General features: G+C 45.1%; 1 protein-coding gene across 2 annotated transcripts in view; it reads right to left on the bottom strand.

Moving 5' to 3' along the window:
• DSCC1 (DNA replication and sister chromatid cohesion 1) overlaps positions 1 to 25,950 on the bottom strand; it is a 30,118-nt gene that overhangs the window by 1,580 nt on the left and 2,588 nt on the right. For both annotated transcript variants that reach the window (XM_066578504.1, XM_066578505.1), the window contains 8 exons: positions 23,515 to 23,735; positions 20,606 to 20,774; positions 19,084 to 19,212; positions 17,378 to 17,468; positions 17,159 to 17,297; positions 14,934 to 14,986; positions 12,210 to 12,364; positions 9,093 to 9,241 (listed from right to left, as the gene is read on the bottom strand). In XM_066578504.1, the coding sequence (XP_066434601.1) occupies positions 9,093 to 9,241; positions 12,210 to 12,364; positions 14,934 to 14,986; positions 17,159 to 17,297; positions 17,378 to 17,468; positions 19,084 to 19,212; positions 20,606 to 20,774; positions 23,515 to 23,687 (1,058 nt within the window). In that variant the 5' untranslated portion in view covers positions 23,688 to 23,735. The remainder of the gene's footprint in view (positions 1 to 9,092; positions 9,242 to 12,209; positions 12,365 to 14,933; positions 14,987 to 17,158; positions 17,298 to 17,377; positions 17,469 to 19,083; positions 19,213 to 20,605; positions 20,775 to 23,514; positions 23,736 to 25,950) is intronic.

Raw genomic sequence — 25,950 nt, 5'->3', positions numbered from 1 at the left:
TTTTCACACGATGCAAGAGAAGAAAAAAGCAGATTCATGAAACCAATGGTTTCTTTCCCATTAGTGATGTTTTTACTAATGCGATGATACGAGGACAAAAAATTGTGGCATATCCTATCTTTCAGCGATGTGTGTTTTTTCTGTAATATTTTCTGATGTTTACCTAAGGAGCCTCCTTTTTATCGCAACGCACAACGCTGCAATGCGATTTTAACATTAGAAAGTCCTATTGATTGTTGCGGGGGGAAAAAAACGTGATTTTATCGTGGGCGGCAGCGATGCGATATTACTCTTTAAAAAAAAAAAAAGCATTGCGGATGTGCAAAAATAGGGAACAAAGGCGCAATTTTGACGCAAAATTGCGATCGCCTGTGTGGAACTAGCCTTAGGGTATAAACAAAGAGGAGAATTCCTTTATTACCGCATTGTCATCTCCGGAAAAGCAAATTATTTGCTACAGTTGCCAGAGCCCTAAGAGAGGTTAGCTGAATAAGAATATAATGGCTGGAAAAAAAAGTTAAAAGTGAAAATAAAATTAACTAGTTAAGTATTTAACCCATTACAGAGTAGCCAGTTTTCACTTTAACCCCTTAAAAGGCTTTGTGCCACAATTACACGTTATCCCTTTAAGGGGTTCTGCCATTACAGAAAAAAAAAATATAATCTATAGTGATACCTTGGGTTGCAAGTGCCTCAGCTTGCAAGCAGGCTCTCTCCCAAATTTTTACTCTGATTTAAGAGCAAAAACTCGGGTTACGAGCCTGCTTTCACATTGCAGCATTGCTTTCAATGGGGCTGTCGCTGCTGCCAGAGGCCGGACGGACGCACGCACACACACACACGTCCGCCACTGCCGGGGCTCAGGCGCGTCTAGCCGCCGCTTGTTCTCCCTGCACTGCTCTGAAGCTTTTTAGCAGGAGGGAATTTAAAAGCTCTTTGCAAGACCAGCTGTATTTTTTAACCCCTCAACGACACAGGACATAATGTTACGTCCTGCACGTTCAGGATGTGTATGGAAGGAGATCGCGTGATGATCTCCCTCCATACAACGCGGGCGCTGGCAGTTTCTTACAGCTGACACCTGTCAGCAACAGATCCCTTTAAATGTTGCAGTCATTTCTGACAGGGGCATTTAAATCCCCTGGTAGATGTTTTGGAATCTCGTACTGCTCCCTGCAATGAGATCGCAGGGAGCCATGCGGGTTTCATGGCAGCCAAGGGCCTTCTGAAAGCTTGACGGCCTGTCCGATCGCAGTATGAAGTAAAGCTACGGCATTACATCATACTGTAGGAGCGACTAAGGCGTCGCAATTTCTCGTTCCCTCTGGGGACTAAAAATAAATAAAGTAAAAATGAAGTTCAAAAAAGTTTTACTAATTATTAAAAAAAAAAAACTTGTCATATTTATAATAAAATAAATTATAAAACAAAAATGCATATTTGGTATTGGAGTGTCCGTAAAAATCCGGTCTATCAAGGTAACATTATTTACTCCGCTCGGTGAACATCGTCAGAAAAAAAAAAAGAACACCAGAACTCCGCTTTTTTTGGTCTATGCCTACGAAAAAATTAAAGTTATAGCTGTCAGAAGATGGCAGCAGAAAAGGATTTCAAAAAATTAAATATCTTTGAAAAAAAAAAAAGAACAGCAAACAAACACTATTTAAATTTGGTATCGTAGTAATCGTACTGACTCATAGAATAAGGTTATCAGGTCACTTTTATTGTAGTGTACACCGTAGAAACAAGAGATGGCAGAAGTTTGTTGTTTTTCCTTTTCACTCCACTAAGATTTTTTTTTAAGTTTTTCATTACTTTATATAGTACCATAGCATTGCTGCAAAGACCTGCAAAAGTTGTGCAAAAACCCAGAACTTTTTTGATCCATTACTGTGCGTGCATGAGGGTTTATTCTTTCTCAGGATGAGCTGTAGTTTTTTGGGTGCATGCAGCCTTCTAGTCCCTTTTGTATTGCATTTTTAGGAGGCAGATGAACGAAAGCAGCATTTCAGTTCCCCCCCCCCCCCTTGATTTTTTTTTCTTCTTTACGTTCACTGTGTAGGATAAATAATGTTTTCATATACTGCACAGATCGTTATTGATCTATTTTATTGCATCTTTACATTTTTATTATACACTTTTTTAATGGAGTCCCAGTAGAGATTGGAACATCCAGAGATTTTCTATAAAATTCACTGTTATACTTCTGTATTGCGGCCAAAGCAACCCATTAGCCCTCACTACAATCGCCTCAGAGGGAGCTAATGGGGTGACAAAGGATATCCCCCTACTAATCACCTAGTTAGCTCTGATCCCAGGCTGTTAGTGAATGGGTCTCATTTACATTCTTAGGTTTTAACTAGAGATGAGCGAGCACCAAAATGCTCGGGTGCTCGTTACTCGGGACGAAATTTTTCGCGATGCTCGAGGGTTCGTTTCGAGTAACGAACCCCATTGAAGTCAATGGGCGACCCGAGCATTTTTGTATATCGCCGATGCTCGCTAAGGTTTCCATTTGTGAAAATCTGGGCAATTCAAGAAAGTGATGGGAACGACACAGAAACGGATAGGGCAGGCGAGGAGCTACATGTTGGGCTGCATCTCAAGTTCCCAGGTCCCACTATAAAGCCACAATAGCGGCAAGAGTGCCCCCCCCCCCAACAATTTTTACTTCTGAAAAGCCCTCATTAGCAATGCATACCTTAGCTAAGCACCACACTACCTCCAACAAAGCACAATCACTGCCTGCATGACACTCCGCTGCCACTTCTCCTGGGTTACATGCTGCCCAACCCCCCCCACGACCCAGTGTCCACAGCGCACACCAAATTGTCCCTGCGCAGCCTTCAGCTGCCCTCATGCCACACCACCCTCATGTCTATTTATAAGTGCGTCTGCCATGAGGAGGAACCGCAGGCACACACTGCAGAGGGTTGGCACGGCTAGGCAGCGACCCTCTTTAAAAGGGGCGGGGCGATAGCCCACATTGCTGTACAGAAGCAATGAGATATCCAATCCTGTGCCACCTCCATCTGGAGCTGCACATGTGGGCATAGCAATGGGGAACCTATGTGCCACACATTATTCATTCTGTCAAGGTGTCTGCATGCCCCAGTCAGACCGGGGTTTTTTTATAAATAGTCACAGGCAGGTACAACTCCGCAATGGGAATTCCGTGTGCACCCACAGCATGGGTGGCTCCCTGGAACCCACCGGAGGTACATAAATATATCCCATTGCAGTGCCCAGCACAGCTGATGTAACGTCAGCTTTAATGCAGGTGGGCTAAAAATTAATTGGATTACACTGTAGGCGAGGGCCCCAAAAAATTGGTGTACCAACAGTACTAATGTACCTCAGAAAAATTGCCCATGCCCAACCAAGAGGGCAGGTGAAACCCATTAATCGCTTTGGTTAATGTGGCTTAATTTGTAACTAGGCCTGGAGGCAGCCCAGTTTAAAATAAAAATTGGTTCAGGTGAAAGTTTCAACGCTTTAATGAGCATTGAAACGTATAAAAATGGTTTACAAAAATTATATGACTGAGCCTTGTGGGCCTAAGAAAAATTGCCCATTCGGCGTGATTACGTGAGGTTTCAGGAGGAGGAGGAGGAGGATGAATATAATACACAGATTGATGAAGCTAAAAGGTCCCCGTTTTTGATGGGGATACAGAACGATGCTTCCATCCGCGGGTGCAGCCTACGTATTGTTTAGGTATCGCTGCTGTCCGCTGGTGGAGAAGAGAAGTCTGGGGTAATCCAGGCTTTGTTCATCTTTATGAGTGTAAGCCTGTCGGCACTGTCGGTTGACAGGCGGGTACGCTTATCTGTGATGATTCCCCCAGCCGCACTAAACACCCTCTCTGACAAGACGCTAGCCGCAGGACAAGCAAGCACCTCCAGGGCATACAGCGCAAGTTCAGGCCACATGTCCAGCTTCGACAGCCAGTAGTTGTAGGGGGCAGAGGTGTCACGGAGGACGGTCGTGCGATCGGCTACGTACTCCCTCACCATCCTTTTACAGTGCTCCCGCCGACTCAGCCTTGACTGGGGAGCGGTGACACAGTCTTGCTGGGGAGCCAGAAAGCTGTCAAAGGCCTTAGAGAGTGTTCCCCTGCCTGTGCTGTACATGCTGCCTGATCTCCGCGCCTCCCCTGCTACCTGGCCCTCGGAACTGCGCCTTCTGCCACTTGTGCTGTTGGATGGGAATTTTACCATCAGCTTGTCCGCCAGGGTCCTGTGGTATAGCATCACTCTCAAACCCCTTTCCTCTTCGGGTAGGAAAGTGGAAAGGTTCTCCTTATACCGTGGGTCGAGCAGTGTGTACACCCAGTAATCCGTAGTGGCCAGAATGCGTGTAACGCGAGGGTCACGAGAAAGGCATCCTAACATGAAGTCAGCCATGTGTGCCAGGGTACCTGTACGCAACACATGGCTGTCCTCACTAGGAAGATCACTTTCAGAATCCTCCTCCTCCTCAGGCCATACACGCTGAAAGGATGACAGGCAAGCAGCATGGGTACCCTCAGCAGTGGGCCAAGCTGTCTCTTCCCCCTCCTCCTCATGCTCCTCCACCTCCTCCTCCTCAACGCGCTGAGATATAGACAGGAGGGTGCTCTGACTATCCAGCGACATACTGTCTTCCCCCGCCTCTGTTTCCGGGCGCAAAGCATCTGCCTTTATGCTTTGCAGGGAACTTCTCAAGAGGCATAGCAGAGGAATGGTGACGCTAATGATTGCAGCATCGCCGCTCACCATCTGGGTAGACTCCTCAAAGTTTCCAAGGACCTGGCAGATGTCTGCCAACCAGGCCCACTCTTCTGTAAAGAATTGAGGAGGCTGACTCCCACTGCGCCACCCATGTTGAAGTTGGTATTCCACTATAGCTCTACGCTGCTCATAGAGCCTGGCCAACATGTGGAGCGCAGAGTTCCACCGTGTGGGCACGTCGCACAGCAGTCGGTGCACTGGCAGATTAAACCGATGTTGCAGGGTGCGGAGGGTGGCAGCGTCCGTGTGGGACTTGCGGAAATGTGCGCAGAGCCTGCGCACCTTTCCGAGCAGGTCTGACAAGCGTGGGTAACTTTTCAGAAAGCGCTGAACCACCAAATTAAAGACGTGGGCCAGGCATGGCACGTGCGTGAGGCTGCCGAGCTGCAGAGCCGCCACCAGGTTACGCCCGTTGTCACACACGACCATGCCCGGTTCGAGGCTCAGCGGCGCAAGCCAGCGGTCGGTCTGCTCTGTCAGACCCTGCAGCAGTTCGTGAGCCGTGTGCCTCTTCTCTCCTAAGCTGAGTAGTTTCAGCACGGCCTGCTGACGCTTGCCCACCGCTGTGCTGCCACGCCGCGTGACACCGACTGCTGGCGACGTGCTGCTGCTGACACATCTTGATTGCGAGACAGAGGTTGCGTAGGAGGAGGAGGGTGGTTTAGTGGAGGAAGCATACACCGCCACAGATACCACCACCGAGCTGGGGCCCGCAATTCTGGGGGTGGGTAGGACGTGAGCGGTCCCAGGCTCTGACTCTGTCCCAGCCTCCACTAAATTTACCCAATGTGCCGTCAGGGAGATATAGTGGCCCTGCCCGCCTGTGCTTGTCCACGTGTCTGTTGTTAAGTGGACCTTGGCAGTAACCGCGTTGGTGAGGGCGCGTACAATGTTGCGGGAGACGTGGTCGTGCAGGGCTGGGACGGCACATCGGGAAAAGTAGTGGCGACTGGGAACCGAGTAGCGCGGGGCCGCCGCCGCCATCATGCTTTTGAAAGCCTCCGTTTCCACAAGCCTATATGGCAGCATCTCCAGGCTGATCAATTTGGCTATGTGCACATTTTAACGCTTGAGCGTGCGGGTGCGTGGCGGCGTACTTGCGCTTGCGCTCAAACACTTGCGCTAGCGACGGCTGGACGCTGCGCTGAGAGACATTGGTGGATGGGGCCGAGGACAGCAGAGGTGAGGATGTGGGTGTAGGCCAGGAGACGGTAGTGCCTGTGTTCTGAGAGGGGGGTTGGATCTCAGTGGCAGGTTGGGGCACAGGGGGAGAGGCAGTGGTGCAAACCAGAGGCGGTGAACGGCCTTCGTCCCACCTTGTGGGGTGCTTGGCCATCATATGTCTGCGCATGCTGGTGGTGGTGGCTCCCCGACTGATCTTGGCGCGACAAAGGTTGCACACCACTGTTCGTCGGTCGTCTGCACTCTCAGTGAAAAACTGCCAGACCTTTGAGCACCTCGGCCTCTGCAGGGTGGCATGGCGCGAGTGGGCGCTTTGGTAAACAGTTGGTGGATTATTCGGTCTGGCCCTGCCTCTACCCCTGGCCACCGCACTGGCTCTTCCAACCTGCCCTGCTGCTGTACTTGCCTCCCCCTCTGAAGACCTGTCCTCAGTAGGCTTAGCAAACCAGGTGGGGTCAGTCACTTCATCGTCCTGCTGCTCTTCCTCCGAATCCTCTGTGCGCTCCTCCCTCGGACTTACTCCAATTACTACTACCTGAGTGATAGACAACTGTGTCTCATAGTCATCGTCCTCCTTACCCACTGAAAGCTCTTAAGACAGTTGCCGGAAGTCCCCAGCCTCATCCCCCGGACCCCGGGAACTTTCCAAAGGTTGGGCATCGGTCACGACAAACTCCTCCGGTGGGAGAGGAACCATTGCTGCCCATTCTGGGCAGGGGCCCGAGAACAGTTCCTGGGAGTCTGCCTGCTCCTCAGAATGTGTCATTGTAATGGAGTGAGGAGGCTGGGAGGAAGGAGGAGCAGCAGCCAGAGGATTCAGAGTTGCAGCAGTGGACGGCGCAGAACTCTGGGTGGTCGATAGATTGCTGGATGCACTTTCTGCCATCCACGACAGGACCTGCTCACGCTGCTCAATTTCTAATAAAGGTCTACCGCGTGGACCCATTAATTGTGAGATGAATGTGGGGACGCCAGAAACGTGCCTTTCTCCTAATCCCGCAGCAGTCGGCTGCGATACACCTGGATCAGGAGCTCGGCCTGTGCCCACACACTGACTTGGGCCTCCGCGTCCTCACCCGCGTCCTCTAGGCCTACCCCTACCCCTCAGCATGGTGTATTACCAGTAGTGCAGAAACAGAACGCTGTAATTAAATGTGCCGCTTATTGGCCTGTGGTTGGAGGCTGACTTCGCTTACGGAACGCACAGCAGAGCCAGGAAAGAATTTTGCGCAAGCCCGCTGTAACACTTAGCTGGCTGCGTATTAATTAGAACTACTACCCCCAGCAGAGACGCAGTACAGTCAGGACAGTCACAGGCAGCCCAAATATATTTTTTTGTCCCAAATTTTTTTGGAAAAGCCCACTGCCTATATAGACAGTATATGTCTTTCACTGTCTCTGCCTCAGCACTACTGGCCCTATACTATGTAAAATTACTGCAGACTGTTTCCCTCTGGACAGGATGACAGCAATGATGTAACGGGCAACGCAGAGCCAGGAAAGAATTTTGCGCAAGCCTGCTGTAACACTTAGCTGGCTGCGTATTAATTAGGACTACTACCCCCAGCAGAGACGCAGTACAGTCAGGACGGTCACAGGCAGCCCAAATATATTTTTTTGTCCCAAATTTTTGGGGAAAAGCCCACTGCCTATATAGACAGTATACGTCTTTCACGTTTTTCACTGTCCCTGCCTCAGCACTACTGGCCCTATACTATGTAAAATTACTGCAGACTGAGGACGCAATGCTCTGCACGGCCGATATACAAAAAAAAAAGGTGCAACACTGCAAAAAGCAGTCTCAACAGTACTGCACACGGTCAGATGTGGCCCTAAGAAGGACCGTTGGGGTTCTTGAAGCCTACAATAACTCCTAACGCTCTCCCTATAGCAGCTCCAGCATCAGCAGCACTTTCCCTGAGCTATGTCAGAATGCATCTGTGGCGAGCCGCGGGAGGGGCCGATTTATATACTCGGGTGACACCTGATCTCGCCAGCCACTCACAGCAGGGGGGTGATATAGGGCTGGAACATCACGGGAGGAAGTTGTAATGCCTTGCCTGTCTTTGTATTGGCCAGAAAAGCGCGCTAACGTCTCAGAGATGAAAGTGAAAGTAACCCGAACATCGCGTGGTACTCGCCTCTAGTAACGAGCATCTCGAACACGCTAATACTCGAACGAGCATCAAGCTCGGACGAGTACGTTCGCTCATCTCTAGTTTTAACCCTTCCTTACCTACAAGTGTTTAAGTTTGCTTAACATGTTCACATTACCCAATGTCACATGTGCGCATTATTTATGCAGTCATACAGTAAAATAAAGAAGAATAGCCATATAGTCTTCCAATCCTGCTGCATGAATGGGATACACTACAGTTTTAGCTTTTCAGAAACACAATGTCATTAGTGCATTCTGTACTGTATAAAGCTGGTTTCACATCTGCGGCAGAACTTCCGGCTGGAGGTTCCGTTGCACATCCAGCTCAAGAGACCGGAAGACAAAGCGCTGCATGTAGCACTTTTTCTTCCATCCAAAAGCCAGGCAGCTGGTTGGAAAGCGGATTGACTAAATTATAGTCAAAGGGGTGCATTCGGGGCTATTCGCTTCCGTCCAGAGATGGAGCTGTTCTGCCGCAGGGATTCCCCTTTCCTACTCCCCGAACAGAGCAGGAAAGCAGAATCCCCAACACAGGTGTGAAACCACCCTTGCTTTAGTAACTTGCTGCTTTCTATTTATCAGTATTTTATTATAATAATAAGTATTATTATAAGCCCTGTAACTATGTCATGGGGCTCAAAGGTGAGGTAATGGGGAGTCTGGGGAACTGTGTTTCATACTCACCAGGCGCCCCGTTTCAGCGCTGTGTCCCAATGAAGTTGGCATGGGAGATGCACACACAGAAGAGTCAAGCTGTTGGTGCACCCCAACTTCACAGGGACAGTGTTCGAATGGAGTACCTAGTAAGAATGAAATGTACTTCCCCAGAATCCCAGTTTCCTCATCTTTGAGCCACATAATGCGGTTTACGGGACTCAAAAGCTTCCTATTAAGTTCAGGACTTTTGGGCTGATGCACACAGATAGCCCCCACCCACTCAGAGGACGTCATGGTGAACATGGTCATACAAAACTACTTACTGTATGTAGGGAGACATATCTGCTTCCGTCCACTTCTCTCTCATGCGGAAAAGAGTGTTGAACCTCTCCTGAGTGTCTTCAGGTAGGTCCTCTGTCTTCAGAAGAAAGATGGTCTCCGGTCGCGAGGTTCGGTCCACCAACGCAAGTCCCTGAAGCAGACAGATGCTTGAAAAGGTTTTTGCGCACTTTTGCATTTTTTTTTATTCATAAAAAAGTTTTAAAAAACTGAAGAGTCTTGATTGAAAATACTTACCGGTTCTGGGTTAGCAGCTACTATGTAGACGTATCTGTCTCAATGTTACAGGCTACAAACCTGACCCTGCAATAATACATCCCTCCATCTGTTCCCCTCTTCTTGCTAACCCACCTTCAGAGTAGATCCCTGAAAAGAGCTGATCACAAGGTGCCCCACTACTGGGACTCCCAGCAATTGGTTATCTGTGGGGAACCCGGCAGAAAATGTTTAATTCCCCCACAGCGCAACTACAGGTGAAAAGTATTACATGGTCCCAAACGGAAATCGGGCTTTGTAATGCATGGACAGACCAAGTTCTTTTAGCTGGTCCAGCCAGACTAACTGCTGGACGTCCTAAATGAAGGCCACACTACCAACTCAAAAGCAGAAAAACCCTTAAATTTAAGCATCAAGGCCTCATAAAAATATTCTATTTGCTTTTAGATTTAATAAAAAACAGAGACTAAAGCCCCATTTACACGCAAAGATGATCGCTCAAAATTCGCTCAAAAAACAGTTTGAGTGATCATTTTGAATAGCTATTAATGGGCACTAATGCCTATTAGCTTAATTTACATTTAAATAAAGCTCCCTTTGCTGTATGCAGATAACAGTGGGTGGTCTGTTATCTATATACAGCCAATTTGTTCTTTAGAGGGACTGCAGCTGATTACAATGTTATCAGTGCTCCTGTGGAGAATCACAGTGTGCAGTTCCTGCTATCAGCTGGTCAGCTGAAGGAATGTTTTTAATGCAAGCACAACACAACTGCAGCACTCAATAGGGATATGAACAGTCCTATTCGGTTCCCTTGGTTACTGTAATAACAGTGAGGAGTGAAAAAAGTGCAAGAGCCCAGTATGGTCTGGATCAAGACCAAAATAGTAGTCAAAATGTAAAGAGTAAACCAGGCAGCATCTGATGTATTTCAGCAGATTTTACACTTTTTATTCCTCCATACAGCAAAGACTGGCGACGTTTCGGCCACAACTGAAGCCTTTCTCAAGCCCAGTCAACACAGACATAGTAACACACACATATTATATATATATATATATATATATATATATATATATATATATATATATATACATATACACACACCAAACACATTCAGATAAAATGACTTACAGGTGTGAACAAGACAAGTATCAAATTAATTACAAAATTAACCAGGTAGGTACCAACACATACTGCACATAAATGTGAATCGCCTGAACATCAGTGGTGAGGTCAAAATGGCTCCAGAAAAGAGGGAGTTAAAGAACCAGCTGTGTATCACCGGAGCTAAACCCCACACAGCATTAAGTCATCATAATATGTCTTGCAGGAAACGCAGCGTCGTCGCAGTCAATGACGTCATCACGTCAGGGACGTCGTATCCAATATCCCTGTATGCCTGCAAGCAGCTTAGAGGTCTGGCTGACCTCAAGGGGTGTGGTTATCAGCCACACATCGACCAGATGCCCTCAAGGGGCGTGACATGGCATGACTTGACTGTTAGTCATGCCCCTTGAGGGCATTGGACCGATATATGGTTGATAGCTGCGCCCCATGGGGACAGTCAGACACCTAGGCTACCTGTGGACAGATAGGGATATCGGTCGTGACATCCCCGGCGTGATGATGTCACTGACCGAGATGACGTTGTTGCCCTGACGGCGCCTCCTGTAGGTCATGTCACGCCCCTTGAGGGCATCTGATCGATGTGTGGCTGATAACCACACCCCTTGAGGTCAGCCAGACCTCTAAGCTGCTTGCAGGCATACAGGGATATTGGATACGACGTCCCTGACGTGATGACGTTATTGACTGCAACGACGCTGCGTTTCCTGCAAGTCACATTATGATGTGTGGGGTTTAGCTCCGGTGATACACAGCTGGTTCTTTAACTCCCTCTTTTCTGGAGCCATTTTGACCTCACCACTGATGTCCAGGCGAGTCACAGTTATGTTCAGTATGTGTTGGTACCTACCTGGTTAATTTTGTAATTAATTTGATACTTGTCTTGTTCACACCTGTAAGTCATTTTATCTGAATGTGTTTGGTATATATATATATGTGTTACTATGTCTGTGTTGACTGGGCTTGAGAAAGACTTCAGTTGAAGCCGAAACGTCGCCAGTCTTTGCTGTATGGAGGAATAAAAAGTGTAAAATCTGCTGAAATACATCAGATGCTGCCTGGTTTACTCTTTACATTTTGAACGAATGTTTTATGCTGAACTAAAAATCATCGTTCGGATGAAAAGCTAACGATGGTAGCATTTACATGCAACGATTATCGCTCAAAAGACATCATTTGAACGAATTTTGAGCAATAATCGTTGTGTGTAGATGGGCCTTTAGCTTTAAAAAAAGTGTTGCAGGGTTAAGATATTGAGGACTTATCCTTAAGAGAGGTCATCAATATTAGATCAGTACCAGTCGGACTCCTGGCACCTTCGCTAATCAGCTGTTGAACAAGATGTCAGAAGGCAGCAGCTCCTTCAAACGGATGATAAGCAAGGGTGCCAGGAGTTTCTCACACACACCAATCTGAAATAGATGATATATCCGAAGGATAGGCCATCAATATCCAAGTCCTGGAAAACTTGTTTAGGGTACATGATCACGCGCAGCAGATTTGCTATGGACTTTCTGCAACTGAAAAAATGTGCGCCATTTGATGCGGATCCTCAGCAGATTTCATCCCTACATTTGAAGAGGTGAAATCAGCAGCAAAATCCATACCAATGGTGCGGAATGGCTACAGAAAATGCATAACAGATTCACCGCGTGTGAACAGCGTGTGTCCTTATGTTTAGAGACAAATACAAAGAGTGTTCACGCACCATTAACAACTGCCGCAGGAATCAACCTCTTCTGGCAGTATAGACTTACTTTTAGCTGGTCCAGCCGGGTCGTCATGCCCTCAGGAACACTCTGCTGCCAGACTTCCTGAAACTCCGAAAGATTAAACTTCACCGCGTTCTGCAGGAGCATTTGGGCGGTGGCTTTGCAGATTTTATCCTCATTTAATGCAAAGAACACTTCATCTGAAAACACAGGAGAAATAGAGACGTTTAGAGAAATAAAGGGGGGTTTCACATCTGTATCGGAACCTCCGGCCGGAGACTCCGTCACAGATTTGACTACTAATAGCAGAAGAAAAATCACTGCGTGCAGCGCTTTTTCTTTCATTGTTCGTTGGGTTTAGATTGAACGATTATTATTGTTCACTTTTGCTCGTTTAAACGATTTTTTTATACGTTAATCGTTCCGTGTAAAAGAGCCTATAGGTGAGTTCACAATCTAATTTCCTAGCCGCACAATCACACAAGGGTCCGTTTCATCCATTACTCCACCAGTATGTTTTTGGAGTGTGGCAGGAAAGCACTGAGTACTGGGAGGAAACCCACACAAACAACGGCAGAACATACAAACTCTATGCAGATGTTGCACTCAGCTGGATTTGAACCCAGAAGCCCAGCGCTGGAAGGCAATAGTCCAGGTCTCTAGGCTAAAAATAATGAGCTGGGTGCCTTTAGCTCCTACGTCTAAAGATTTAGAAGTCAAATTATATTTTTTAGCCACAAAATTAAAGGTAATGTTACTACAAGTAAAATAAAGTATTTACAAGCTCTCTATTCTAGCTACCTGCAGTCACCACTAGAGGGAGTTCAGAAACGTACTGCATATAGTTTATATATGGAACTAAAAAAAAACAAAAAACGCATGCAGTGAGGTCCCCCTAGTGATGACTGCAGGCAGCCAGAGTGTTCCGTTTTACATCTATACCTATGAACTAAACCCACGTAACATATGCAGTAAGCGCCTATGACTCCTTTAGTGATGGCTGCAGGTAACACCATCTTACATTTATGCCTGCGAAGGGCGTTTCGATTCTAAAAAGGGCCAGACACGCTTTATGGATTTTACCCATGTGGTTGTTTTACTGCCCTATTTTAATTTTATGCAGTTACCCAAAATATTTTTGCTGCATTTTTTTCCTCTGTGACAAATAAGGCTATTTTTTACATCTTTTTTCACTGCCTTTTTTAAAGCTTTTTTACCCCCAGTAAAACTAAAAATCTGAAGAAAAAAAATGATTTTTAAAAAAAATGTAAAGTTTATTTTTAAATTTGTATATTTGCAATAAAATAAAGTACAGGAATGGGCTCCTCATTTTATTTAGGAGGTATTGGTATGTAATTCTGTATAGTTATGGATCACAGGATATATGGCGACGGGTTTGGTTGGCGTTGGATCATTTTCTTTTTTATGCACATATTTTTATTTTATTCTGTAACTTTTTTTTTACTAATTTTTGTAACTAGTATTTGGTTTTTTTTTACCATCTACAAGGGGTGTTCAAAAAGTATCCAACCTTAATTTTTGGCAAAAACAAATGAAGATAGGGCAGCGTGGTTTGGTGCACGTATTTAGGCGGCCTTAATGCACATGCTTGGATTTTTTTCCTGCCTGCAGAAGCTGTCAGTTGCTGGCAGAAAGTCGATGAGTAAGGAAGTGTAAGTGAGCACGTCTGATTTTCTTTGACAAAATGACGGAAAAACTTGAACAACGCTACGCATTAAAGTTAGTGTAAAGCTTGGCAATTCCAAATGGAAACGATCTGCAAGATTCAAAAGTCCTTCAGGGCCGAAGCAATGGGCGCCACACAAATAAAGGAGTGGTACATCCGCTTCAGAGATGGGCACACATTCGTGGAGAGTCTGGCCCCCTACCCTCCCGACAGCTCCATGTAACTTCTGGCTCCCCCCCCCCCCCCCCCCAAGCTGAAAACACCCTGAAAGGGAGCAAGATATCAGTCCAGAGATGACAGCATACAGAACACGACGGACTAGCTACGCACCATCTCAAAAAAGGTGTTTCCGCACGGCCTCCGACAGTGGCAGAAGTGTGTGGTTGCCCAAGGCGACGACTTTGAAGGAGATTAGTGTAAGATTGTTGCATTGGAATAAAAGTTATTTTTATGAATTAAGGCCGGATACATTTTAAACACACCTCGTTCGTTCCCATAACGTCATAGAAGACCTCTGGGGGTCATTAACATTGTATTTTATTTTTATTTTTTCAATACATCCCGCTGTAGTGACAATAGTCATTGCAGCTCTTCTGCGACAGAAGGCACCAGGTGGTCATGTGATCGCCAGGTCGCATAGTGGAAGTAATACTTCCACTTTTTACTCTTTAGTACATAGTGCTTATTGAGCACTGTGTAGCTTGGAAAGGAGAAGGCAGAAGCCATTAAAAATAGTTTCTCCCTTCTCCTCCGGGGCCTTGGTTGTGTCTGACAGCTGAGGACCCAACCTGTTCTTGCTGCATTGCAGGAGCAGAGGCTTTAACCCTGTGCTGTATTTTCGTTATCGGCCGGGATTAAAGCCCAGGACCAAGCCCATGATCACCTGAAAACCAGTTTAGAGAAAATCTCAATGCATTACTTATTTTGCAGTGATCCAGAATTAGAGTCTGTATTATGCTGCATTCACAATTCTGCGGTCATGACACGGGTGACCCACGGACTCGTTCACACTAGTGTTAGCGATTTCCACTCCTACATATTAGTAGAAAAGTACGTGAACTGAATGGAAGAAATACTACTACCTTCTTCAGAAAACCTCTTCCCAAAACAGTCCAAGCAGTGCTCAATCATCTCTCTACGGGAAGAATGGGAAGGGTTAGATGACATAAAAGGAGCAGCACAATACAGTAATCACTAATGTCAGTTAACACATATACACCAACCCTACGGCACATTCACTTCAATAGGAGTCATAGAAATAGCGCAAGGCTACCGCATCATGTTTCTGTAACACCCAGCGAGGAGGTCGGGAAACCAGCCGTGGGTTTCTCTTCTCAGCCATGACAGTCTGACATGGAAATAGCTTTGTAAAATATTTTGAACAGAAAAACTTGAATTATTCAGTAGGTCATTTTTCGATGACACATTCCCTTTAAAAGGTACCTTTACGGAGGCCAATAGTCGCCCAAATAATCGCTCAAATGAGAAATTTCAGGTGACCATCCAGTCGAAACGTTGCTGTCTTGTTTTTGTCATGGGAGAATAGAGTTTGCCAAGTTACTTCTGCAACCTGGATGCGGCCGCACTATTTTTTCAATTTCAGGTGACTGTGTGCATACGACAGCAGACAGGGCACGGAATGAGAAGAAGTCGCTCAGTTGACGCTAGCGTTCTATTTTAGCTGCCTGAAATATAAATGACTGCTGAACGCTCCCCAGCCATCCCGCCTCCATGTTAGCAGCACTGTTGAGCAATGCCAGCGATACTCACTCCTGTGAATATGCTTGCAATCAGCCTAAGAGCTCATATTCTTTATGCTTTTCATTTTTCTGTCAACATAGCTGTACAATGTCTGGTTTTTTGCAGGATGTCTTATTTTATTTTTTTTAATAGTACCATTGCACAATATAATGGATTGAAAAACTTGTAGGTGGGGGTGAAATGGAAAGTAAACGGAATTACGCTATTTTTAAGGGGTTTTGCGGCATTCATAATGCCCAAAAATTACCATGTTATCTTGTCTTCTATTAGTCTGTATCATTATTACATTTACAGATTTTATGTTTTACTAGTTAAAAAAATAAATAAACAGCCCCTTTATTAAAAAAAAAAAAAACAACAACAACTTTAAACAGTCATTCTGGGCCCGTAACTAAATTCTTTGCATTTTTCTTTCAATGGGGGTGTGATCAGTCTTTTTTGCAGGGCAAGCTGCAGTTTTTATTACTACCATGCTTTGGATACATGACTTTTTGATCACGTTTTATTCAATTTAATCAAGGGGTGGGGGGAGCAAAGAAGAAAAAAAATACAACTCGGGCATTACGTACTTTTTTGTATTCCAGTGTTCACTTTGTGATATATAAAAAAAAAAGTTATACTTAGATAGTTCAGGCCTTTTATGATGTAGCAATACCATTATGTTCTTTTACTGCTTAGATTATTTTGTTGGTATGTGAATTTTTTTTTTTTATTTTAATTTAAAATTTTTCAACATTTTACTTAATCTTACATATTTTTTGGCACCTTGGAGGTTCAGAACTTGTGACCGTTCAATTACGTAAAGAAAAACAAAAAAAAAACTGCAATACTTTGAAGAATTATGATTAAACACATGACAGCCCTGGGAGTCTTTACTAGGCCCACGGCAACCATCAGCACTCTGCGCTCACATCACTGCGAGCCATAGAGAGTCGGAGGTTGGACCTGACCCGGCAAGCTTATATTCTCCGGTCAGGATTGACAGCACATATAAAACTGTAAAACAGTCGCGATCGAAGCCAGCTCCACTCACAGCTGTTTGCGGCAGGTTTGACTTGTTCAAACAGCCGGCACCCGCCAGGTAGGCAACGATTATATCAGCAGTTACGAATATGAATATCGACTTGTGTTAATTGGCCTTAATCTTGAACGAAAGTTCGTTTTATGTTGCAGCCTTAGAAGGTATTGCATCGCAACATAAAAGTAGGTTATGTTCAAACTCTACAGCCTCCATTACTACAAGAGCAAGGAGGTACAAAATCCTAGATGCCCCAAATCAATGGATTTCTCAGTGATAGATTCTTCAGTCAGGCTAAGTTATTTTTCTGATGTGTAGTAAATAGTAAGACAGCCAAGTATGACTTAAAGGGACTGATTCCTGGCTGTTAAGAGCCACTTTTTGTTTTACTATTCCACTGGGTACCTGTAGTCCTCCAAGCAGATACCCGCAGCGTAATTAAAACAAAGCTGGGCCTAAAGCAGACCTCTCATCGGTAATCATGTCCGGTAACATGTACCCATTCACTCTCATGGCCAAAGCCCTTACTCTGGCTCAAGACATCGAAGCTCCTGAAGACACACTTTCAAAGATACACGGCTGAAAGACCACGACTCCGAATCCATTAGCTGGGTGATGTGATTCAGAAGCTTCATCTCATAATCAAAGTCCAGAAGTCTCCAAAATCCTGAAATAGAATTAAAACAGAATAAAAATTACATAAGGCACATATGAGGAGTCCAAAGTCATAAGGAAGTCAGAGATTACCTTTAATACTGCATGCATGTAGGAATTTCAGATGGTCCATTAATTCTTCATGGCTTGCTTGAATCTGATTCAATAGGTCCTCTGTCGTATACTAGAATCAGGGAAAGCAGCAACAGACCAGTTAAAAGGGTTGTCCCGTTGTAAGCTATTGATGGACTACCCTTAGGATAGGCCATCAATAATAGATCGTCAGGGCCAATGGGACCCCCTGCTGATTAACTGTTCACTGGGTGGGTGTGCTCAAGGACTGACTTGATTTTTCCAGGAAGCAGAAAGCTTTGTTCTCATTGCAGTGGCTAGATTTGGTATTGCAGGTCATTCACTTCAATAGGAACTTTGCCTGTAATACCAAGGCGGCTCCGTTCCCACTGCAGTGGACTGTCTGCTTCCTGCAGAAATCAGCACAGAGTAGGAGTACAGTGACCCAGCAAATAGCTGATCGGCAGGATTCTTAGGTGGCATATCCCTGTTCATAGACTGGTAGAGGGACCTCCAGGGTCATAGGGTCCAACCCCTTGTTCAGTGCAGGACTCACTAAATCATCCCAGACAGATATTTGTTCAGCCTTTGTTTGAACACTTCCATTGAAGGAGAACTCACCACCTCCTATGGCAACCTGTTGCACTCATTGATCACCCTCACTGTCAGAAAGTTTTTCTAATATCTAATTTGTGTCTCCTCCCTTTCAGTTTCATCCCATTGCTTCTATTTTTTTCTCATTTGCACAAGGATAGGACTGATACCTCTGCACTGCCATAGCCCTTCAGATATTTGTAGACCGCTATTAAGTCTCCTCTCAGCCTTCTTTTTTGCAAGCTAAACATTCCCAGATCCTTCAACCGTTCCTCATAGGACATGATTTGCAGACCGCTCACCATCTTGGTAACTCTTCTCTGAACTTGTTCCAGTTTGTCTATGTCTTTTTTAAAGGGTGTGCCCAGAACTGGACACAGTATTCCAGATTAGGTCTGACTAATGAAGAGTAGAGGGGGATAATTACCTCACATGATCTAGACTCTATGCTTCTTTCAATACATCCCAGAATTGTGTTTGCCTTTTTGGCTGCTGCATCACATTGTTGACTCATGTTCAGTCTATGATCTATTAGTATATCCAAGTCTTTTTCACATGTGCTGCTGCTTAACCTAATTCCTCCCATTCTGTATGTGCTGTTGATCCTTTACTAATTGTTTTACAACTAAACAACCTCTTTAAAAGAGGATCATTATACATGGCTGAATGCCAATGCCCAACACATTTTTTTTCAATGACGGGAGCCATTTTCTGCTTTGGACATGCAGCAAACATAAACTACCGTATATGGCCTGCAATGTACATATATTGTTGTTAACCTTACACTTGCATACCTCTAGCTTGGATATAAGATGTGATACAGGTGGGCATGGAGGCTCTAGTACCCTGTTGTACCACCTCTAGCTTGTATATAAAATGTGATCCGGCGGGCATGAAGGCTCAAGTACCCTGTTGTACCGCCTTGACATTCAATGCGAAGAGCTCAGCAGGGAGTGGTTACACGCAGTGAGAAGTCAGCGCTCAAGCAATGATTTTTTATGCAGGTTGAAAGTGAGTGACATACGAAAAGTAAACAACGGCTGTGAATTTAGACGCAACAATTTTCGCGCATTTTCATTCGTTTGAACCACTTTTGCGCAATAATCGTCTTGTGTAAATGGCCCTTTACTTACCAATGAAGCACTTGTATTTTGCTCGTTCTCTGGTCCTTCATAAGGGTTTTCTAGCAAAAGTTTTTTTAACTTCTTCAGTTTGGGTCTACATCTTCTCAACTCCCAGTAATGATTAGAGAATCCTGCAATCTGCAAGATATTGAAATTGGAAGCGGTTATCAGAATGCAGAAGAGCAAGAAAACAGATCCAGTCTAAGTGATAACAGCGCAATCTGTGGGTGATCTGCCTTGACTAGTGATGAACGAGCATACTCGCTAAGGGCAATTGCTCGAGCGAGCATTGCCCTTAGCGTGTACCTGCCCGCTCAAGAGAAAAGGTTAGTCTGCCGGCGGCGGGCAGGGAGCGACGGAGGAGAGCGGGGAGGAATGGAGGCGAGATCTCTCTCTCCCTCTCTTCCCCCCGCTCCCTCCTGCAACTCACCTGTCACCCGCGCTGGCACCCGAACCTTCTCTGCTGAGCGGGGAGATACTCGCTAAGGACAATGCTCGATCAAGCAATTGTCCTTAGCAAGTATGTTCACTCATCTCTAGCCTTGACCGCTTGGTGTCTGGATTGGGTTCTTGAATGTCTACGAAAACTATACAGATAATCTCAGGCACCAATTATATCTATCACAAGAAGACTATTTACCCAACATGCCTTAAGGCCGTTCACACGGGACGATTATTGCTCAAAATTCGTCCCATGTAAATGTAAAAAAAAAAAAAAAAAAATTGTTTACTACTTGTTATTGCTGACTTTTAGTCAGCATAAAAAACATCACTGGATCGCCGGCCTCTTGTTGCGTGTAAACGCTCCCCACATAAAAGGTGAAGCGCTGAGGGAGAAGCCCGTGATCCAGCTGTAAACTGCCTGCCTAAATGCTCTGCACAAGTGCTAACGACCCTAGTCGTGACGTCAGCGCTCACGCAGTGATTTAGATGACTGTCGTCCTGTCTAAATGGGACATCCACACAGTCGCTTGATAGAGCGATTGTAAGCAAGAGTTGATCCGTGTAACACACCCACCAAACAGGTGATTAGCGAAATTTGTTTACTAGTTGCTTTCTTTAAGCTCACCCAAAAATCGTCCCTGGTTGATCAAAGCAACCCTCCAGTTTCAAGGCCAAGTTCTGGCCCAGGACCGGAGGGGAAGTAGGTGCTAATACCTGCAGCTGTTCTCTGACCCCCCCCCCCCCCCCCCCCCCCCCCCCCATCCACTAGTTCCGTTTTTGGCCAACCAAATTGACTGATGCAATCTTCAGACCATCTTATCCCCCACAGTGCTTTGAAAGTGTTAGAATACCAATGCACTACACCTGCTTAACCTGCTCTCGGATTGGTCAGAGTTGCTCATGTGATCAGTACTGGCCAATTGGAGAACAATGCACAGTGTGCATTAGGTAGTCAGAAAATTGCTGCGATTCAAAAGGGAACAAGTGAACAAAGAACACAAACAACAGTTGTTCGTACGCTTCAGCAACCGTTTTGAGCGACTAATCAAATGATAGTAGGCCCGAATATAGCCACCCTTATCCATACCTCACAGGAAGCGATGGTCAGGGGCAGCTGATCAGCCGGCAGGAGGTCCGCTGTTTTACCGGCTGGGATAAACAACAATAAATTAGAGGTATCTGCGATCTTCAGGTCATAGGTTTTGTTCTGACTACACAGGACGGCGTGATCCCCTTTATCACCTCGAATCACAAGGCTAAAAGGGATAAGAAAACAAAATGCATAAATTGGGTGTGAGGGAATATAAAACTACTTCCAATTTATCAAAAGCAATTGGCAGCTATAGATTAAAATGATACGTTAGTGCAGAGGTCTGGTGGCTGGCGTGGCATGCTGGGAGTTGTAGTTTTGTAGAATGTATACTGACTGCATATGGGATTAGTGGTTGTGCAAACTCTGGTGACCCGGCTGACAAGCAGAATGAAATGTGCTGCTCACCAGACAAAGTGGCTGTGACTGGTACTGCGGCACTATTATCCTGATGACGGTGGGGTGTTCTGTCCGACAGACCCTACATCACACATTGCCTATTCTGCAGCTTCCAAATATACTTTGTGCTTCATTTCCTCAACATTTACAACTTCTCTACTTCCGGTCGATAAATGAAAACATTATAGATAATCTTTGCTGTCTAATGGACCCAGATGCACGGTCCGCTACAAGTGAAATTTGGGCAGCATTCACACCAACTTCATGGTAACTTGCCACGAAAAACAAATTGGAGCATTTTTTAAATGTGTTTTTTGGCGCGGGTTTATTTTCACCTGTAAAAAAAGTGCTAAAAACGGGTGTAAATTGAGGTCTTGCTGTGCTTTCTTTGATCATGCAGTGAACTACCTGTGTGAATGTACACAGCCTTGCACAGGCCTGGAGGCATCGGGATGCACTGAGCAGAGCAGTGGTGGCGCAGCATGCTCTATATTCCTCGCGCACTTGTGCACCAAAAGTCCCCATAGAGGTTAATTGGGATGCACAAATACGCGCTCAATACGCAAGGAGATGTGTAAGACACTGCGCAGGAAAAAGAACACATCTGGAACTCATTAGACTAATTAGCCATTTCAATGGATGCTGTCTTTGTTTGTCTTACATACAAAACCATACCCTGCGGGCAGGAAAAATACAGCAAAATACGCTGATGCAACAGCAAAACAACATCATTCAGTCCACAAATACGCTGTGCATACAAATACACATATGCTCACGTGAAGGAGGCCTAGTGGTACGTTCACACAGCGGAACTTCTACATACGCGAATTCCACCTCTAAAAACTGCAGAAAATCCGTGGCTTTATGGATTTAGGATGGCGTCACACAGGTGTAGGAGACGTTCCACGCACTTTAGCGCACAATTTTGTGCTATGAACAAGGCTTTTTTGCATGCACATTGGTATATTCTGCTGCACTTTTTGTACCCGCACGGCATGTTCATATGCACCCAGATCAACATGCCCCAATTTAAATTGCTATTTAGGCTATTAGGTTCTGGAAGTCTTCTTTTTTTGCACTCCCTATGGGGATCTTTGATGTGCACAAAAATGCAGCATTTTTATTTATTTATTTTACACATGCTAAAGAAGAAAATGAGAACGAACCCATTAAAATCAATGTGTCCTATTCTCTGTGTATTACGCGTGCCAATATGTCTATGTGAACCCAACATTAGCCCTGTCAATGGGTAAATCCAAATCCACAAAGATACGCTATTTCACATAGGATCAATTAGGTTTGACCTAAGAAAAGGAGAACATATCTAGTTTCTCTCCGCTCTTTGAAGTTATATTAGAGAAATAGCATACAACACCGAAAAATCTGCACATCATATGCAAAAATCTACTCATTATCAGTGGTTGATAAACTATCAGATTATCAGAAAAACGATCTCTACGTGTCACACAACATAGAAGCGTGTATTTTTACATAAGTAGACAGCCCAATAATACAGGCACTGCTCCTGATGAACCACGCATTTGTGGGGAAACGTGTCGAGCCCGAATTGAGCCAGAATTTGAGCTCGTACTGATAGACTCATTCCTGTGTCTCAGACCATCTTATAGAGATCTGAGTCTAACTGTATGGGTCTATCTATTTCTTGATCATATCTATCTTATCACATGCACTATCTGTCAAGAGAACCCAAATCGAGCCAGAATATGAGCGCGCACTGATAGACAATTTTGTACCTCTCAGACCATATTAAGGGGACCTGAGTTATAACTGTATGGGTCTATCTAATCTCTGATCATACGCATTCGATCATACGTACTATCTGTCAAGCTTACGGGATATTCCCATTACTTATAATCCATTGGGATCTCTTGACTATACGAACTGTTGTGTGGAAGGGGTAATGTTACATCCCTTTGTATTTATGTTTCGTGAGTCTTTATAGCCCGTATATGTTTTTTAAAAAAAGGATCTTAATAAAAGTTATTATTTTAGTCTATAACTGTGAAGGGCCTAAGTGTAAATCCACATGTGAACTTCCAACCCCTTTAGTTAATGTTTGTGTATGTAATGTGTGGCCCAAGATCTCTTTTTCTTCCAATGTGGCCCAAAGACGCCAAGAGGTTGGACACCCTCGGTTTACAGCATTGGGGTGAAAAAACAAATGTTTACGTTCACTGACACCAAGCAATTTTAAAATAATTATTATATATATATTAAAAAAAGCTCATAGAATGGTAGAGTTGGAAGGGACTTCCAGGGTCATCGGGTCCAACCCCCTGCTCAGTGCAGGATTCACTAAGTCATCCCAAACAGATGTTTGTCCAGCCTTTGTTTGAACACTTCCATTGAAGGAGAACTCACCTCCTCCCATGGTAACCTGTTCCACTCATTGATCACCCTCACTGTCAGAAAGATTTTTCTAATATCTAATCTGTATCTCCTCCCTTTCAGTTTCATCCCATTGCTTCTAGTCAAGCTTTTCTCACCTCCTTCCCGCCTCAATCTCCTTGCAGAGAGTGTCATCCAGCTCCATCAGGCTGTAATCCCCAGACGTGAACGTCTCGCTGAACGTCAGACATTGCACAGTGCTGCGCAGATCCTCCACGTTTAGTTTGGCGATCTGCAGCGTGGCTTCCACTTCTTCTCCAGAACGGTTCATGATAAAGGTGGCTTTACACAGAGCGAAACTGGGAGAGAACGAACGTGGCTGCAACAGAAACCACACAGGGTTACAAACGAGGCTCTGAGTATAACACAAGGTACGATGAGAAGCCGGATCGCACGTACGACAGATCTTACCGCACCCAACAGACCCAGTTGACTTACAAGGGAGACCTTGGCGTCATGGTTTTATGTCAATATTGCGGTTTGGTATGTTTTGGTCATTAAAAGGTTCACAAAAAGCAGAGTGCTGCGGTCCTGAATCACCATACACTTTTTTGAAAATTTTGCGCACAAATTGGTATGAAGGCCCTTTAATTTCTTGCACTACCAGACCAATTTTTGCTGTTTTTTTATGACACTAAGGCCGGTATCACACGAGCGAGTTTGAATAATTTTGGTAGCTGAAGGAAAAAAAAAAAAAATAGGGCAGTAAAACCATCACATGGGTAAAATCCCTAAAAAGTCCTTTAGGTACAAAACAGCCTGGTCCTCAAGGGGTTAACATCATTCGCTCGATCAAACGAGACCTTTAGGCCTCATGTCCACTAGCTAAATGGAATTGTGGATTCCGCAGCGGATTTTCTCCATAGGGAATCATTGGCCATCTGCGGTCCATTAAATTGATTTTTGCACCCGCGGATGGCATTTTAAAAGAACTGCGTTTTTCACGTGCGGGAGAAAAAAACGCGGCATGCTCCATTTTGCCGCGGATTCCACGCAGATCGGTAACATTGCGATGACATTGATAGCAATGTGTGCAGATATCTGCATGCAAAAAAATACCATTAGTAAATCCGTGCGGAAATCTGCGGCAGATTCTGCGCGGATTGTATTTTTCGATTGGACATGAGACCTTAGTCCTCCATTGATAGCCAACGGTTACGTCTGTATGCTCCGCTGTATTACTGGTCACATTCTGTACAGTTGTGAATGTGTGCTCGTCAGTAACTGGCAGTGAGGCATTGTGGGAGATGTAGTTTTATATTCCCAATCACCATTTTAAGTATCAATGTGAAAATCTAAAGCAAGCTGGTAAGCAGCGGTGGCGAATGTCAGACTTATAGAATTAGGAAGCTACAGAATATCTCACATCCTGCTGGAGAAATTAGGATCCAGAGCACAATAAGTGGAAAAGTTTGGGAAATTGTGAAAATTGTGCCCAGTCTCCGGAATTCCCCTTTAAGTTGCACGATGTTGCGCTACTTTTTCTTGCTGAATCACAGTTCAATTATGCTAGACGGTGTCTTCTCTAGAGAGCTGTCCGGTGATGACGGAGTTAGGCTAACTTCACACGGGTAAGCGCGACATTGGGCAGTTAATCCCAGCGCCACATCGCGCTCGCCATCCATGTGAAATCCCCATGGAAGCAAGGGTTTTTTGTGAAAACAACCTTTCATCACTTCGGGAGGCAGGGATCCTCCGCCATAGCCGACAACCACAGGCAGAGGTTTGCGGGGTTTCTGGCATTGCATCGCGTTCTGCGCCAGGCGATAGAACATGCCAGTTAGCTTCCAACAAAGCATTGTGGTGCCATGTGGGAAAACATCGCTCAGGTGTACGATTATTGTCTCGCAGCGCACAAATCTCATAGAATGTTATCGAAGCCAGCCTCGGGGTGTTTTCACATCTGCATCAGGGCTTCCATTTTCGTGCACTATTCAGAGAACAGGAAAGGGGAATCCCCATCGCCGAATGGGTCCGAATAATGACGCAACCGAGCAGCGCCAAATGGAACCGCATTGACTATAATATGTTCCTTTCGGCTTCCATACTGCTGCCTGGCATTTTACTGGATGAAAACATCCTGCATACGGCGCTTTCTCTTCCAGTATTTTGTGCTGAATCTGCGACGAAACCTCCAACCGGGGGTTCCAGCGCAAACGTGACGCCGGCCTTGTACAACTGCAACGGCCAACTTTTTTTCCTCTATTAAAAATCCGTTTTTTCGTCACACATTTTGTTGCAGATTTCACCCCAACAACTGTATCTGCACCCAAATCCACGACGTGTGACCACCCCCCAGGCTGCGCTCACACCGCGTTTTCTGTTTATGCTGGAAGTACGCCTTATTATGCTGTTAAAAAAAATATTTAAAAAATGTATAGTTTTATAGGAAGAACACGGACAAACGTACGGGATACGGTCGTTTCACGGGTTTCTGCCGCAATTTATTTGGCAATGCACAGTAGAACAGTTCACTCCGCTATTGTGTCCCGCAAAGACGTACACATTTTACACTTTTTTTTTACCATGTTTTT

Source organism: Eleutherodactylus coqui, chromosome 9 (genome assembly GCF_035609145.1).
Source record: "Eleutherodactylus coqui strain aEleCoq1 chromosome 9, aEleCoq1.hap1, whole genome shotgun sequence".
Classification (NCBI taxonomy): domain Eukaryota; kingdom Metazoa; phylum Chordata; class Amphibia; order Anura; family Eleutherodactylidae; genus Eleutherodactylus; species Eleutherodactylus coqui.
Note: the sequence above shows the minus strand (reverse complement) of the source record. Positions and strands in the feature narration are given on the sequence as shown.